Source organism: Eschscholzia californica, unplaced genomic scaffold, assembly GCF_041429995.1.
Source record: "Eschscholzia californica isolate CP2 unplaced genomic scaffold, dmEscCali1.0.p SCAF_2, whole genome shotgun sequence".
NCBI lineage: Eukaryota > Viridiplantae > Streptophyta > Magnoliopsida > Ranunculales > Papaveraceae > Eschscholzia > Eschscholzia californica.
Genome location: NW_028238309.1, coordinates 12,937,205 through 12,956,388, shown reverse-complemented (window position 1 = coordinate 12,956,388; position 19,184 = coordinate 12,937,205). Strand labels below are relative to the sequence as shown.

The window sequence follows — 19,184 nt, the reverse complement described above, 5'->3', positions numbered from 1 at the left end:
AATGGAAATAACCACTAAAATGGAATGGGGAAGCTCACTCACCCTTCTCACCCAATCTACCCTCTAACAATGTTTCCTAAAGGTCAACGGATACAAGTAATGAGATGGAAGTGATGAGATCCCGAGAATGTCGACGCCTTCAATAAAAAGAACATTCAAACAACTTCTAAACTTAGCTTTTTGCTTTGAATACTTTATTCTCACAACAATTACACATAAAAAAACACAAATAACCCATAAACTCAAATTTTTTTTTTTTCACTTTCCTTTTTTTTTTTTCTTTTTTTTTTCGTAACAAAACAAATACTAACACTAGTATTCTCAACAAACAACTTTTTTTTCTTCATTCACACTTTGCTTTCACATTCTTCTTTCCATAACTATCATGCCTTCATTCTCGGGAGTAAGATGATGAATAAATGGTGGAGTATCCGTCTACCTAAAGTTGACACTATTATCGGGTTTCATGGACTACAAGAGTAAGGTCGCTATCCTGATGTCACTCCTAGTGGCTAAGAAAGTTGAGCTCATGAGATCGTCTAAGCTCTTTTAAAAGTTGCGAGGTTGAGTAGCTCTTCATTCTACTCAGAGTTAGCGCATAAGAGTACACTCGAAAACAATATAAAGGCTCAGATATCTCACATGGGTTTAAGTCTCCACTAATGACTAGTATAGGTCCCTCAGAAATGTTTCTTCTTCCTTAGGATGTTGCTCACATGATCAGACAACAAACGCTAAAGGACTCGACATTCATGAAAAAGACTAAGAACATGCATAACATTCACCAAAACTGAAACACATGCATCAACATACTTAAGCATACCACTAAAATCATATCAAATCTACCCAAAAATTTTCAAATTTGGTCGAATTTATCGAACCTTCTTGTCTTTTGAAACCCCATGGTCATGGCTAAAAGTCATACCCCATCCCCAAACTTAAAATTAACATTGTCCTCAATGTTTCAACCATATACTCACCAAAAGATAAGATATATTAATTTAAAGAGAAGAATGGAAAGATATTACCGTAGCCGGAGGAGAAAATAGATACTACTACCGAGACTCGTGTATGAACAGGTTCCAAGTTGATGTCGAGCTCGTCGCCATCCCCAAACTTGGAACAAACCATGCCTCAGAAGCAAAGCAAGTAAGAAATGCTCCTATGATCAACAAGAAATATGAGAATGAAGCACATAAGATCATGACCATAAAAATGACCACTAACGCGGGTAAACACGATTGCATTGAGCTATGCAATTAGTCGTTGATTCTCTTGCTTTCGCAAGAGCACGAGTTCTGTCTCGTGGAGGGTTTCCAGAGATGATACCCACAAACATCAAGACCCATCTCAATCAGTCAAAAATCATACAATAAGAGACGGAAATTTTGGGAGTCAACCCAAAGAAAGCTATATGCAGGTGCTAATCGTCTCACAAAAAGATAAAGGATATGAAGTGCACATGAGACGATAGAAGAAAACAAGCCATCCCCAAACTTAGTGGGTGCACAGTCCACTAAGTAGGCATAAATAGAAGGAACGACAACAAATAAATCATCAAAAGGATCGACATACATGTGAAGAGTCAAAATATCAGTCGAAGGCAAAAAATCATCTAGAAGCTTAGTAGACAGAATATCCACTATGTCCATAGACGTCTTTGGAAAGACGTCTGAAATGTCCCAAAAGGGATCAACAACCGAGTTTGAGATCATGTGGAAAGTCGAACTAGACTCTAAGGGTAAGGCAGTAGGCTCGGGGACCAAGTCAAGGTCCATGGTTTCCTTAGGTAAATAGTCTGACAAACTATCCAACATGTCTCTAACTACTATGTCATCAACATCCTCAAAGGCATCTGGAGCCTCGCAGTCAGTTATAATATCAGGCCTTCCTAGCATTGCATCTAAGACTGACTCCTTACATGTGTCAAAAATCGGATAGTTCATAATCGTGTCATCCTCAAACTTGCTCATAGAGCCATCATCCTGAACATCAAAGTCTGGTATAGTCCTATCATAATGAGACGATAAAAGTTGAGGTAAAGACGAAACAAGGTCATCAATATTTTCGGGCTCTTGGGTCCTCTCAGTAGATTTATCGACATTTAACTTAGTACTAGGGTTAGACGTATTACCCTCGTCATCGTACCTAGTACCCTCTTGAGTTTGGGGTGGTGAAACCCCTTCCTCGTCGACAAATGACTGTGACTCGAGCGTCTCTATCTTTTGAGTTAAGGACTCAACCCTCTGCTTCGTTTGAGTAGCAAATTGTGACATCATCTCAATAAGACGACTCTCGGACTCTGATCGAGATCTATCTTCAAGAGTCTCCTCATAACAAGGCTCACCAGTGTAATAAAATGAAGACTCTTGATAATAACTCCCTCCGTATATACTAGGATCATACCTGCCTCTAAAGTCATTGGTCTCAGAATAGTGTGGACTATAAGGTCTCTCATACATATTTGGTGTCGGACGATATCCATCACTAATCTGACCATCTCTATACATCTGTCGGTATTCTGCTAGTGTCATACGAGATCGATCAGGTTCAGATGGTCTATTCCTCTCACTAATCGGATCATCTCTACACATTCGTTGATAATCTCCGAAGGTCATACCAGGTCGATTAGGCTCAATTGACCTATTCCCCTCATTAACCCGTCGGTGTTCTCCTGGGGTCATACCACGTTGGTTAAGCTCAGCTCTACGCAACTGTTGGTATTCTCTTAAGGTCATATCAGGTCGGGTAATGATGGAACTCTTCAGATCAAGGTCATCATCATCATCATGGAATGACCAACCGTTAGAATAACGTGCCATGATCTCACAATGTTCAAGGAACAACACACAAGCTATAAATGTAAACTACCAACCAATTACACACAAGTAGAAAGAAAGAGATAGAATACGATACTAGCGAATGCTCCTCTCGTTTCGTTCTTCCTTCCGATTCCTTTCTTTTCCTTCGCTCCTATGTTCTTTTTTTTTCGGCTTTTTCCTTAGAGTAGTTCCTGAAAATAAGAAAGAGTCAGAAACTACGAAAATAAACAAAAACGTCTAAGTTAACAAATAACACTAAACTGATGAACAAAACGAACAAACAATATCCAAACTACTAAACCTATCCCCGGCAGCGGCGCCAAAAACTTGATGGGCCTAAAAGGTTACCCTAAATAGGTCTCCACCCGCAAGTATACGGGCGTCAAGTAATAACCCGGTAAGACCGGGATCGATCCTCAAGGATAGAGAGGTAATTCGGATATCGAGAGAGTCTAGCCACCGGTCTAGGTGTCACTCATTATCTCAGACTAAAATAAAAGGTGATAATTTGGTTTTTGGATTGATTTATAAGAAACAACGAAAAGTAAACTAAACTATATAAGGAGAGACGAGAAAGATTCGGGAAAAAAAAGTCGAGCAAGAATGGAATGAGAGGGATACTTCGACCACAAAATCGATAGTGACTAGTACTAATGATCTATAAGCATACAAAGTTAGTTAACTTCACCCATTTACTTGGATAGGTCAACGAACTCTTGATTTAACTCAGATTCTAGTCCATGAACGGTCTAAAAACCCGGAAGATTTTATCATTAAAAGCAATAAAACTCTATTGTCACATCAAAACGTGTTTCACGAGTATCCGACTACAAAAGCAAGCTAGACATGGCAATACAAATAATAAACGGGAAGAAAACAAAGAAAGACACGAGTTAAGGTGAGAATCTCCCTATTCCGATGAGGCGCGAGACTAAGATCGACGGGAAATATATGTGTTGAAGTGCTGTCGATCTCCCTGTAACAGAATGCAGGGGTCCTCTTAACAGTATACAATGGGTGTCCTCTCAGCAGAACTTGACCTCCCCTTATCAGCCAGTATCATCTTCTTCCTTAAACAAAATCCACCATTAAATCTAGCTTCAAGCTTTCTCTCACAAGAAATTGGCAACCAAATCACAATCAAACACTAAGAAACTCAAGGCAATAATATGTCAATGAAAAGGCCTAAGGTTTCCAACCCAATTGATGGCCGGAACACCTATAAAATCCGGCTAAATGGAAGTGAGATTCCGGCCAAGTTAAGAAGGTCCGACCAAAGAAGAGTTACTGTCCTGACCGTCCCCTAGCTGTTCCGACTGAGCTGAAGCTTCCCTTTCAATTCCCTAGCAAGTCCCGAGCAAGTCCCGACCGTCTCCTTGAAGAATCGACCAAAACCCGAGCTACCTATTGCTTGAAACCGAGCACTGTTGAGGCTCCCTTGCTGCTGCTGTAGTGCCGGCGAGCTTTGGTTAGCAGTCGCGTCCTTCGATTAAGTCCTGAGCAGCAGCCACGGTTTGAAGCTTGCTCGAGCAGCAGCTGCTGTGCTCTTCGGGGCTGTTGTTGTGTCGGTCTTCCGAGATGCTCCTGTGCCGTCCCTTCTCGTGCCGGCCAAAGCTTTGGCCGGTTTAGCTTTCCGGCCGAGCTTTGGCCGGAATCCTTCACTCCCTTTTCTCTTTCTCCCCAACTCTCCAAACCCTAAAAACTTGAATGTAGAAGATGACCTGATTTTTGCTTATTATTTTCCCTCTTTTCTTTTCTAAAGGCACCCCAAAGACTAAAACTCTCTAAAATCTAAGTCACTTGGTGGGGGTGCCTACAAGTTTCTTCATTTGTCTCTTTTCTCTCAACTTTTGGGTCTTTGGGCTTTGGATTTTGGGCTCCCTTAAGTAACCAAGGGGTGCTTGCATAATTGTTTCTACTTCTTCTAATTTTCAGAAAAGATAAAAACGTCCTTCGGCTTCTTTCCTCCGTAACTTTTCCGTCCCAACTCCGATTCAACTTCCGTCTTCGCCGCCGGATTCGCCATCGACTCCACTTGCCACTTAACCTCTGATCTCTGCCAAAATTACCAAAATACCCCTGGTCTCTCTTTCTTTCCGGTTTCTTCCACATGAGATAAAATGTGATAAATGTTCCGTTTTATTCCGAATGAAGCGTCAAACTCCAAATAAGATACCTACCAAGAAAAACTTATAAATAATTAGAAATAAAACACGAAAAGAACTAACTTTTCGAAGTTAAGCGATCCAAATGTGGCATTTTAACGCCACATCAGCTACTTTCATGAGAAGCCCGATAGCTACTATCACAATACCGATAATTTACAATAACAAGTATGAAGTAGGAGTAAGATAATTTTCACCAACCTTCAAATAAATTCATGGTTTTCTCTGCTTCATCTTGTCTCATGAATCGTATAGTATCTTCCATATATTATGCAAACTAGAATAGCGCAACAACATGGTTGGTCATAAACAAAATCCAAATACTACAGTATCTTCTTATTTCACTAGTGACATTTCTAACTTCTATGTCAGAGACAAGGCCAAGTTACATACAAGGCAAAATCTTTTGAGTCATACCAAGATGAATAAAACCACTAAATATGAGACTAGGTCAATTAAATGATTAAACTCTTCTAGTCAAGTAAAGAAAATACACTTTGATCTATGATCCAAGTTTTTCTGAAGCTAAAATATTCAATTTTCCGGACTAATTAAGACCATCATTTATCATAAGAAAGCAGATTTTAAGCAACCAAAATCAAGAGATGATGTTGTAAAACCAGATATTAATTTGAAATTAACACACATACCTTAAAATGAACTCTAAGATCTGAACCTCTAGCTTTGCAAGCTGAAAGAAGGAAATTTCAAAAACAAAATCAGATCAAACCACATAAATTTGAAGAAAATCAACAAAAACCCTAATATGAAATTAAAGAAGTTCACTCACATTTGGTGGGATTATCTGGTTCCTTTGAGTACTTCACCTGAAAAGATTCAAAATAAGATATTATAAGATTGAATCAAAGTATAAAAAATTACCAATGAAGATTAAGAGATAAATTGTTACGGAGATTGATAAATACCATCGCTTGATTTGAAATTTCTTCGCCTCATCTTCTTAATCAATCACAGACTCGTTAACCCATCTTCTTCTTAATCAATCAGAGATTCGTTAACCCATATTCTTTTTGACCCATCTTCTTCTTAATCAATCACAGATTCGTTAGTTTCATTCTTCTTATAATTCTTCCACCATTGAAAATTACTCAGTTGAAACCCATTAAACCCATCATCAAGAACCCGATTCTAGACTTCATCTTCTCCTAAAGTAGGTACGTTCTTCTCATCATCAGTTCATCACTAACCTTGAATAATCTTTGAAATTTTGAAAGCAGTTGTAAGGGAAAGACGAGAAGAGAGATAAGAGAGAAAGGCGGAAGAGAGAGAACCCGTCCTTGGTGTGTGAAAACGGTTTTCACATGTATTTTGTGGGAAAAGAAAGTCAGACATTTTCCCTTCACATGTATTTTGTGGGAAAAGAAAGTCAGACATTTTCCCACTTTATTTTACAATGGGAAAGTCATTTTCTTACTCAACTTGACTAGCCAAACGGTAGAAAATCGATTTTCTCAGCCTATTTTCACACGTATCAAACAGACCCTAAGTAAAATTATCATGGTTTTAATGGAGTCTTTGGTATCGAATTTAGAGGAATTGGAATGAGTTTCATCAAAGGAGAATCCAAACATCTAAATCAAGGTAAGAAACTTTGATGATTTAATTAATTTGTTCTAAAACCTAAGGTTTTATGTTTGTAAATTTTGGGGATTTCACTTTAATATTTGTTGATGGTGAAATTGGTGTCGAGTTTAGTTAAGTTAAGGATTACTTAACTCATATATAAAGGATTGAAGAGTTGATGTAGCTAGGGTTTGAAGAAAAACAGAAATTGTTAGTAAATATATTTAACCTTACATGCTTAAACTAATCATGTTATAAGATGATTATGATGAAATCAAATAACCTGAACAAGCATACTTACATAAACTCCAAAAGATTCATAGAGATGAAATAATCACGGAAGCGTACCTTGATCCATAGCTAAAAGATGGTTGGGTAGGGTTGATCTTCCACTTGGTTCTTCTTCTCCTTAGAATCTCTCTTGTGATGAAGGGATTTCACACTTAACCAAAAATGTAGAGATTAGGGAAGAAGCCCAAATGGGGACCATAACCCCTATTTATAGACTTTTATTTCTAATTTGGTTCCTCATCAAATTAGAAATCACTTAATGGTCTCTACACGTTTATTCCATGACACTTTGATACCTACTAGTCAAGTCAATCCATATTAGACCACTTTACGACTTGACAATTTACTGAGATAGCCATACACATGTCTATACATATGTGAGCCCACATATATTGGAATTTCTTCCAACAATCTCCCACTTGGGCCACATATGCTATCTAGAAATGTGTACATCCTTATGAGCTCAAAATGTGCTATCAAATATTAGGTATCCCAAACAATCTGGTCCATCAGTTGTGCTAGTATGGGATTAAAGGGACTTTCGTAACATTCAATCGTCACTAAATCCATCAGTAGTCACACATACCAACATAACCAAATGACATAGATCAATCATGGACGTGTAGCATGGAAATTACATGCAATGTGATCTTACCATGTCTATTTCCAACTGGTCCTACCGAAACTTTATTGAGATCGACCTTAACATAATATCACAGAGTGTAAAATAACTGAATACCTTATTTCTGCAGAAAATATCCAAAACATAGAGCAATGTCTAAATAACACCAAACCATATGTGTACAAACTCCCACTAAACCTTATTACCATATAGTGATATAACACCAATGAGAACAATGTTCTCATTAAACACCTTCGGTGTTAATCCCTCAGTTAGCGGATCCGCAATAATGGAGTTTGTCTTAATATGCTCTATAAGAAACCCACTCTATGTTCTTTTATTCACAACCGAGAACTTTAAATTTTAGTTCTCGTTGTTGTTAATATGAATCAGATGCAAAATAATTGTCACAATATGACTTTAATGGTATTTTAATACCCTTAGAATGACATTTTTAGTGACAAAATACTGCAATCCTAATCCAAAATTGGATGTCTTAAAACTGCTACAAGTTCTATTACATGATCCAAAAGAAGCTATGAGTGTTTAATTAACACTCTTCCTAACATAGCTCTTTCAGTAAATAGATGAATGTAGCCTTATACTGATTTTGTAATTATTTGCATCCACTATAGTCGGAATCAAATGCTTTATGATCTCCCAGAGGATCCGACTTCTTGTATGTGAGCATATAATCTTTATTTCTCTGTTAGTATCTGAAAACCCTTTTGACTGCTTTCCAGTGATCCATTCCAGGATTACTTACATATTTGCCTAACATAACGACAATGAATGCTATATCTGAACGTGTACAAACTTGAGCATACATCAGACTCTCAACTGCTGAAGCATAAGGAATCTGTTGCATTTCTTTAATTTCCAGATTGGTTTGAGGGCATTAGTTTAGACTAAATTTGTCTCCTTTAGCGACTGGGGGGTCTCCTGGTTTCGACATATAAAACCAAGAATACCAAGTTACTCCCACTGAACTTGTGATACACACAATCCTCAACAATATTTGTCTCAAAACCAAATGAGACTACGACTTGATGAAATTTGTAGTACCACTGACGGGAAGCCAGCTTGAGCCCATAGATGGATTTCTTTAATTTCCAAACCATATATATTGTTTCATCAATGTCTCCATTGAGAAACGCCGTTTTGACATCCATTTGATGTAGCTCAAGATCAAAATGTGTTGCAAGTGCCATAATTATCCTAAAAGAGTCTTTCAAAGAAACTGGAGAGAAAGTCTCTTTATAATCTACGCCTTCCTTTTGAGTGAAGCCTTTAGCCACAAGACGAGCCACATTACCTTTCGAATCCCTTTTAGTTTTAAAAATCCATTTGCAACCAATGGGTTTCTTACCTTCAGGTAATGGGACAAGATCCCAAACTTGATTGTCTTGCATTGATTTGTATTCTTCATTCATGGCGTTGATCCATTTTTCAGAGTTAGAATCCTGCATGGCTTGACGAAAGTTGATTGGATCATCTTCTGTCAATCCACCAGTGTCCTCATGTTCTAGGAGATATACTACGTAATCATCCGAAATAGCACTTCTCCTCTCTCTGTTGGATCTCCTTAATGGCACTTCCTCTTGAGGTTGTTGAGTTTGTCCTTTAGGAACAACTTCCTGAACTGGAGTGAGGAGTTGTTCAACATTGTCTTCTAAGGGTTCCAAATCTCCTTCTTCGACAATCGTAAGCATGAAGATTGGTACATTGTCAGAAGTAGTACTAGGGATCACAATCGATTCCTCCTCAAAGACAATGTCTCTGACCTTATTTCTCCCTCCAAACTCAACATCCTCAAAAAACACTGCAGTTCCCGTCTCAAAAATAGACTTTCTTGTGGGATCATAAAATTTGTAGCCCCTAGATCGCTCCGAGTATCCAATAAAGTAGTTGCTTATTGTTTTGGAGTCCAAATTCTTTTCGTTCGGCCTATAAAGCCTTGCCTCAGATGGACATCCCCAAATATGTAGATACTTTAGACTTGGCTTTAGCAACTGCTTTAGATGGTACTCTATTAAGGATTTAAGCTGCTGTCTTTAAGGATGTATAACTTATCATAAGCACTCCAGTACCACACTTATTTGAATTTAAAGAAAGACTAAACTGATTGTTTCCAAATGAACAATGATAACCAAATTTGTCCAAAACAGAAACTGAAACCAAATTTCGTCTGAATGACGGTACAATAAAAGTGTCTTTCAAATCCAAATAAAAACCAGTTCCTAATAATATCCTGAAATGACCCGTTGCCTTGACCTCTACCGCCTGCCTGTCTCCCACATAGATGTATCTTTCACCATCAATTGGCTTTCGGTAGCTCAGACAACCCCTTCTTGGCACGCCAAGTGGCATACTCGGTACATTCTTTCTTCATATGCCCAGGTTTTCCGCAAAAGAAACAACCGTTTTGTTCCTTAGGCTTCTTTTGCTCTGGACCCTTAGCAGCTTCATTATCCTTATTCCTTTTCTTGCCCTTCCCTTTTGAGGTACTGGCCAAATGAGCACTTTCAGAGTTCTCATGCTTCACTCTTTCCTCTTCTTGCACACAATTTGAAATGAGCTCATTAAGAGTCCACTTCTCCTTTTGACAGTTGTAACTGACCTTAAATTGACCAAATTGTGCAGGAAGAGAATTCATTACCAAATGCACGAGTAAGTCCTCAGACAGCTCGAGCTTCAGTGCCTTAAGTTTGGAAGCTATATGAGACATCTTCATGATGTACTCCCTTATGTTTCCCTTGCCTTTATACCTCATAGAAGTCAGGTTCGCCAAAAGCGTTCCTGTTTTTGCCTTATCGTTCTTTTCATACCTTTTTTCGATTTCGGCAAGGAAATCAATGGCCTTAGTTACCTCAGCAAAGATTGCGCCTCGAAAAGCTTCTGGAATGCCGCGCTTAATGATCATGAGACTCATGCGATTGGAGCGATCCCACCTCTCATAGTGTCTCCTTTCATCAGGAGAACTATCATCCGTAAGAGGGGCAGGTTGCTCCACCCTAAGTGCAAGATCCAGATCCATGCAGCCCAGAACGATCAGAACGCTCTCTTTCCAGTCCTTAAAGTTGTTCCCATTGAGAATGGGAATGTTGTTAGCATTCATTGGTATATTTGCAGCAACTACACAGAGAATAGACATAATAAATTTACATGTTCACATCATAACTAAAGTGAGATTTAAAATTTAAACAATAACTAGATACAAAGCAGAATACCGAGCACAACATTAGCATCAAGTCTTTGGACAGTAATACTAATTTGTAAGTGGTATCTCTGTTGCAGTAATCAAACATAGACGATAAATCCTGTCAAACAATAAGTCTATCTTTGGACCAACTCATTATTCACATGGACACCTTACAATCATCTCACATTTATCACCGCAGGTGTATATGTAGTTCGGCCAAATATTAAACTACCTTTGGGTCGACTTAATATCCGCATGAATTTACATATACACAGCCTACTCCAACATTGTCATGGAACTAATCTACATAAAAGAGGTCACTTTGGCGACATTTTACTTCAATTAGTTCTATCGAATGTCGGATATTATTTGAGGGATGTATCAGTTATTAGTTGTTTAAATTTTACAAAATAAATGTTCAAAAAAGAACCTTTAATTTGGTCTGTAATTGACCCAGTCAGATCTGTCTGACTCAATAAGTCAGACCGGTCTAACACACTAAATGATCTGTCTGACTGAGACCAATCAAACATGTCTGACTCAACCGAGTCAAACCATTCAGAATTGTTTGACTCAGCCGAGTCAGATCTGAGTCAGGTTTGTCTGACTCGGTCCGAGTCAAATCTGACTGACTCGGTCCAAGTCAGATCTGACTGACCAGTCAGTTGGTCTGGTCAGACCAACTGACTGGACTGCCCACGTTCCAATTAATAAGGAACGTGGGCACCTTCCATCCCCACTTTAAAGTGGGGCGTTACTAACAGTAGCCCCACTTTAAAGTGGGGATGCTTAGTAACGCACCCCACATTAAGTGGGGTGCTGTTTTAGTTCCCCACTTTAAAAGAAAGATTAGTCCCTGTTCTCTCTCTATATAGGAGAGAGAACGTGTGCAGCGGAGGAAACGGTTCCATTCTGTTACTGACGGTGAATCAGGTAGTTTTGGGCGGCGTACTAGCAGTTACAGGAGGTTAGTTCTATTTTCACGGTGGTTTATCGGATTTCTTCGGGATTTCAATTAATTCATGGTCTTGAGGACCTTTGATGATGGTCTTGAGGACCTAAAATCTTAGTCTTCGGAGAAATCAGTTCTAGAGAGAGAAAGAGAGAAATCAGTTCTAGAGAGAGAATAGAAACATGGGTCTTTCAAGGATTATTGTTTTGATGATGATGATGATGATGACGGTGGTATTGGGTATTTCTATGGTGGAAAAAACACGAGCACAAGGAGATTGTACTTCTGGTTTGATACCTTGTGCAACTTTTTTGAACTCAACTAAACCACCAGTCATGTTGTAAACCGCTTAGAGAAACAGTAGAAAAACAACTTCCATGTTTATGCAAACTTTACACCTATCCAAATTTATTATCATCTATGGGTATTAATGTTACCCGAGCCCTTGAACTTCCTAAACATTGTGGTGTCTCTGTTGGTACCAATCTTTGCAAACAAGCCTCGGTCAAAGTCCCTTCTCCTAGTGCCACCCTAACTCCTCCAGATCTGGGTTGAAAGAACAAGGAATCGCTTTCATCAGTAACAAAGAAGAAGGAATTAACTCGTTGAGACTTGCTGAGTTAATTATGTCTTCCGATGATGACGGCGGTTTTTTCTATGGTGGTAACGGTTTTCCGGCGACGGTTTCCGACGAAAATAGCGGTTTTCCGGTGAAAGCGACGGGGATTTAAATTAGTATTTTCTTATTTTGTATTATTTAATATTTTGTTGACCTTTAGGGTCCTTTTATTCGTGATCTTTAGGATCCTTTCATCTTTTTTCTATCTTTTTCGTCAGAGTCTAGTCCGAGTTCTCTCACCTCATGAGGTACTTTACATTCGAAGTTCTTAGAATTTACTTATGTAACTCTCATGTCGCTGAACAGAGAGGAATTACAATTTGCCATGTAAATCAGTGATTTATTCACTTATGAATGAAAAGGGTTTCAATGGTTTCAAAAAAAAAAAAAACAACTTTAATGTTTTTTTTTTTTTTTTATTTAAAAAAAAACATGAACTTAATCCATAAAAGAAAAACTTGATCCAAATTTTGATAAATAATAGTTTAATCTAATACCAAAATTCTACAAATGATGTGTTTAATCCAATATGTTTCCACATAATTTTGATAAATCAAGGATTTAAATCAATATCAAAATTTTAATAACATGTGTTTATACTAAATTCATTGTGTCTATAAAACTTTCAAAGCAAATATTTAAGATCATTATGTTTCAATTTTATATCAAAACTTTGATCCTTAAATATTGAAATGGAACCAAATCACATGATATAAATATTTATATGTCAAAATAACCTATCTACAAATTATCTGAACTTAATTTTCATGGAAGATCATGATAACCCCAAGTTTTAGACATAAGAAAACCTTGATATATATTCAAAAGATAAATCAAATACCATAGACTCCTAAATTTCTCAATGAACCTTAAAATTGGAGTGGCTCTAGATACCAATTGTTAGTAAATATATTTAACCTTACATGCTTAAACTAATCATGTTATAAGATGATTATGATGAAATCAAATAACATGAACAAGCATACTTACATAAACTCCAAAAGATTCATAGAGATGAAATAATCACGGAAGCGTACCTTGATCCATAGCTAAAAGATGGTTGGGTAGGGTTGATCTTCCACTTGGTTCTTCTTCTCCTTAGAATCTCTCTTGTGATGAAGGGATTTCACACTTAACCAAAAATGTAGAGATTAGGGAAGAAGCCCAAATGGGGACCATAACCCCTATTTATAGACTTTTATTTCTAATTTGGTCCCTCATCAAATTAGAAATCACTTAATGGCCTCTACACGTTTATTCCATGACACTTTGATACCTACTAGTCAAGTCAATCCATATTAGACCACTTTACGACTTGACAATTTACTGAGATAGCCATACACATGTCTATACATATGTGAGCCCACATATATTGGAATTTCTTCCAACAGAAATTTGATATATTTTGACAACTATATTGCTGGTACTGTTTTAGTGTTTTAACTAAACATAGAGAGCTCAGAAGCTTTTAGAGTCTTCTAGTAACTTGGAGCTTGTCTCAAGACGATTCCATAATGGTAAGGTAAAAGTTGTTTCGATCTCGGACGAGAGAGTTATGGTTGTTTTAGCGAGTACTACGCAGTTAGATAATTCTGATTTGCTTGTTTGTCTCTTATTAAACAATCTGAGCCTTATAGATTATTCGGACGAACTTTCCTGAAACACGAAAGTCGTAGCTTAAGAAGTCAGCTTTTCGAAATGGTATGGTACATGTCATTTGGAGTTTGGATGAAAGAATTATTACTGTTTTAATGCGCAATGCGCTGTTAGGACTGTCACGTGTATGTTTTCTAATTGGGTTTTTTGAGCTTACCCCCTCAACACTAATTAGTAATTGAGTTTACCCCCTTCCGTAATTGGTAATGGAGTTTACTCCCTTGAGTTTAGATTTTTTCTCAAAATTACTAAAGACATGTTTGACATGAGATAATAAAATCATAAATTAAATAATATACAAACAAATTAATCTTTACTAATTACATTTGGGACCAAATCAAACAATAAAGTAACGTGGAATAACCACTACGAAGTTATTTAAGAATAATTGCTCTTAGTTGTCACGATTATTTCACGTATGTCAAACACAACTTTTACATTTTTGGTAAAAATAATAAGTTTAAGGGGGTAAACTCAATTACCCATCACTGAGGGGGGGGGGGGGGGGGGGGTAAGCTCAATTACCATTTAGTGAGAAGGGGGTAAGCTTAAAAAATCCTTTCTAATTTTCGTGGATAATTCATTTGGATTATTGTGAAGCCAATCAATAATAAAATGGTAAGGATACAAATAACTTTCAAACAGTGTTTCATCGACCTTAATTGGACTTGGTTATGAAGTTAGAGATCGATTCGATTACTTACTCGAAGTCTTCCGAATATGGCGAATCTGTTTTATGTTTTAAGTTTTCTTTGTTTTGTTTTATGTATTCTTTTTATCGTACGAAGGTTCTTGTCTAAGGACCTAATGTTTATATCGGTTCTTTATGGTTTTGGTAGAGGGGGGAGCCGGAGCTTATTGTTGACGATCATGCTACGGTTTCGGCGGAGTTGAAGTACCGCCAGGTAGGGGTTCTGAATCCTTTTCCCAGCATGGTTTATACATAATGAAATATGCTAGGTCTTATAGTTATATATGCGCCATTATAACTAGAGTTTAGGTAGCATCGAACTCGATTTTCATTGATGAACTGAACGGTTTTTATGATGATTGTGAAATACTTGGATTTTCTTGTATGTACCCGACTACGGAGTATGTCAACCTACGGGCACGTAGCCATTGAGGATAGGATGACATGTGGACATGGGTGTGACCCGTGTGAGACCGGTGAGGTGGGCCACACTAGTCATGAGACCCGTGAGAGTAGAGTGTTTCACTTGTTTTCCATTGGTGCTCGTGCCTCCAGCTCGAGGCTCATGGCCGTACACCCTGACCACTCGCCTGAGAGGTGACATTGATTGGGAATCCCTTTGCTTTGTGCGATATGACTCTTGGCTGTTCCACTTCCGCGTTTGATAAGATAATGAATCGAATATGAATATGGTTTTGATAAATGAATGTAACTGATTTTGAAAGATCGCATTAGATGCATGACAGGGTACCGAAGAGAATAAGGTTCAGGTCCTTCCATGGGTATTGGGGACGGCTCTATTATTCGAACTCGGTAATCAAAAAGGTATATAGGTACGTAAGGTATATATGTATCATGAGGTAAATTCTTCAATGATTGTGGAGTCCCTTGGTGAGAGAGGGACTTATCGGCTAGAGATAAGTCTCCTTCTCGAGGAGATGTTAGTGCATTAGCTAGTACCTAAATGGACAGGTATTATCTAACGCACTTTAGATTCTCCTGAGGTACTCCTAATTGGGAGCACATCATGGGTGGACAGCCAATCACTGCTATTGCTTGCTAGATTAAGGAAAATGGTTTTGTATAAAGTATATATAGTAATTGGTTTGATAAATCGTTTTGTCATGATGTTTACAACTTATGAAATGAACTTTTGAAAACGTGATGGATTTTGGATTGGTCTTTTACCCGAATAACTCGTGTCAATGAGTATTCTGACCCTATGATTATATGTCTCATCCCACTAGTCATATAATCCGATCAAATAAACATTCTTATGTGTAACCCGGTGTAGGATCCGGTCGAAGTTAGCTGCGAATTACTTAGTAATTCGATGATCGTAGTTAATTTCTACCTAAACACACGACCCCTAAATCGTCTGGACTTGATGATCTTCATCATCAATTTTCCTACCCAACATATTGCTCGCATTGCATCTTTGGTCGAAGGACATCTCCTTCAGACTCCCACTTGTACTTAAAACAAGTGCAATGCTCGATTCCCATGTTAATTTGTATCCTATCTGATACATCACGTCTTTCAGACTTTCTTCATCCCGAGCACAACTGTCAAAGACAAATGATTAACTTTTAATCCATTTGAGCGCGGCCACACATTTTCAATTGTTACTTATCAAGCAGCCTTGAGACACTTTTTCCTAATGTAATTAGGATGACACAATCCATTCTTGTACTCCCACTCAGCTTCATGTCTATCATGTATTTCCCAGTATCCGCTTTTATAACCTCCTTTCACGGCACGACGTTTGGCAGAACCAAAGTCGGACATTCCTTACATAAAATGAGTGAAACACTCAAGTTTTGAGGAATCTTTCCAATCTTGTCAATGAGAAGCATTTGACGTTCATCACGAATGATGTGCTTCTCATTTGAGGGTTATCCAGTGTATATTCCTAATAGTACACCCACGTAGTTGATTCTAATGCTCCTATTCCTATAGCCCATGAAACAACGCTATCTCGTCGACCTCACGTGCTAGTCTTCCTAAGTCATTGTTGTCCATGCAATGACCTGGACTAGGGAGATGATAATTAAATATTCCAAGTTCACTTAATAGGTTTGCATTTATCAGATCACGTATATGACAAACCTATTTGGAATGTTTTATTATCCTTGGACTGTCGTTTAAACACTAAACCAAATTTAGACGACTGTGAAATAACTAACTTATTTCCGATAACGAGAGTATGTAAATGGATGCCTCTTTCATAAAACATTTTTACATACTCAATTTACTAGTCAAGGTTATTTCCGAAATACCTTATGCCTTGGACATATTGTATGGTTCTCATACTTTTGTCATAGGTGACAGTTTAGTTGACTACCTATGTAGTCCGATTAAACCTTGCTTATTATCAATTAATCGAATGTCGATTCCTTTAATTTTTCATTCATAGTTTCTAGCAACCTTTTACTAGATTTAAGGCTTCAATTCTTTCGTTGTAGAGTCTGCAACAGTTCTCAGCTCGAAACACTTTCAGCCTACTTTCCTTCCATGTCTGGAAGTTTGCATTAACATGTTCAACTTTCTTCACTCTAACCCATCCTAGCTATTTTACAAGTCTTTTAGGATATTAGTCGCGGTTTAGATTGTTTCATCTGAGTTCGGTTGTTAACACCTCTCAATACTCCAGTATTCGAGATGTCTTGGGCAAATGCTAAATCATGTCCCACATGACCGATCTTATGCTTATAGCATAACCATCTTCCTCGTGCGTGCTTGCTCATCAGGGTCTCCCAGACTCTGAGCCTTGCCGAGTTATGCGCCATGAGGTTTGGGTCGAATGTTTATTTTAGAGTCTTTCGTATTTGGACTGTTAAGAATCCCAAGTTTCTTATCTTGGTCCTATCATCTTTTCATCTATATTTATAGACCTTTGATGCCCAAAGTATTCCATCCTTTGTGGTCCTTCATCAATTGATTCCAACATCTCTACGTTGTTTTTAATTCTGGTGTGTACACTGCTAACCTTCTTAAAATCCCGAGATTCAAGATTTTCTTCATTCTTCCAGGAATCAAACGTCTTTGATTTCTTCTTTGAATCGAAGATTCCAACTCTTGCTTGTCACTCTGATAACGGATCTCCAAAGCATGCTTGTTTACTAACCACTAAAGTTGGCGACCGTTACGATTTTGACTTCCTTTTGTTAGTTATGGACTTAAACTTAGACTGATGTAAGATCTCATTCATAGTCTCTTTGTATGAATCCACAATCTTAATTCGCATATTCTATGCGAATCACAGATCTTTGTGTCATCCTCGATGTTGTAGAAATGAAATCTGTGATGCATTTAGCATTTGGATATGCACAATCTCGAGATACACACACCACTGAGGCGTGATCGACCACGACGAGTACAATAACAAAAGCGTTAGCTAAAAAGGATCTACCGCGTCTGTAGGACACGGTGGACACCTAGTTGAAGAGAGAACACATAAATGTTCAGATTTTTATAGCACTAAAGTACCAAAAACTAAACAAATAAAGTAAGAAAATAAATCTGATTAAAAAAGAATTGTATCCATAAAGAACAAAGGAGTTAAAAGGCATGGCGTAATATATTGATTATCAAATTATGTAGAGAAATTATAAGAAAATGAGGAGATTGGCAAATTAGATAAACCTCTATCATTCCGTATTTTTTCTCTAATTCGATCTTTTAACATATCATCTCTCTCATAGAACAATAAAATGAAACCATTAACTATGAAACTTGGTGAAAGATAAACAATGAGAATTTATATGAAAGATATGGACGAAACAATCTCACATTATCTGAAAATATGAATACAAAATGAAGACAAACATATATATCGAAGATATAAGGACGTAACAAAGTTAAAGGCAACAATTCAAGAACACTAACATGTAAAAAGAAAATAAAGAAAAGAAAAAAAATTTAGAAGAAAAAAAATATCTTCGTTTGTTTCTTCATCTTCCTTTTATTCTAGTTCTCTCTCTCTTCAAACACCTCTCTTGGGTCTTCGATTTCAAGAAGGTTATACTGAGACATTTCTTCTCTAGAGATGTTGTTATCTCTTAAAGACTTCTTTGCATCTCTAGTGTCTATAAACCAAAATATAAATATAAATCTTGTCAATGAAAAGAGAGACAGAATAATGGAAAACAATATCAACCAAACTCCTAACGATAAAAACGCAAAATCAACATGAATCCATAAAATTTTGATCCATTAAGATTGTAGAATAGCAAACTTTAGATCAAACCTTGAGATTGAAGTGTCGATGTTTAATCCATTAAAATTGTACTGCATGTAAAACACTAATATAAACTGAGACATCTGTCATTAGTAATGAAGAAGAAATCAATTTAAATTTGGAATAATTTTAACAGAGATATAATAGGAGGTAGTTCTGATTTTTCTCCCCACTAATATCTCTTGTCCCACGATTTCATCACATGATTTACAAACGAAAGTAATGAATTTCATATTCTCAGAAATGAAAAGAATAGACAAATAGAATTCTAAACTATTGCCAATGTCCGCAAATAACTGAGATGAAGACCGACCAAAAAAAATATTTGAAAAAGTAAAAT

The 19,184-nt window shown here is 37.3% G+C and overlaps 1 protein-coding gene across 1 annotated transcript; it reads right to left on the bottom strand.

Annotated features, from left to right (window-relative positions):
• Positions 1-6,919: 6,919 nt before the first annotated feature.
• On the bottom strand, positions 6,920-13,383 carry LOC147556325 (uncharacterized). Its single transcript, XM_086664252.1, has 2 exons — positions 13,295-13,383; positions 6,920-10,619 (listed from the first exon to the last, which is right to left on the bottom strand). The coding sequence occupies exons 1-2, from the start codon at positions 13,302-13,304 to the stop codon at positions 9,802-9,804; spliced, it is 828 nt and encodes a 275-aa protein (XP_086520378.1). The 5' UTR covers positions 13,305-13,383; the 3' UTR covers positions 6,920-9,801.
• Between the last annotated feature and the right edge of the window lie 5,801 nt (positions 13,384-19,184).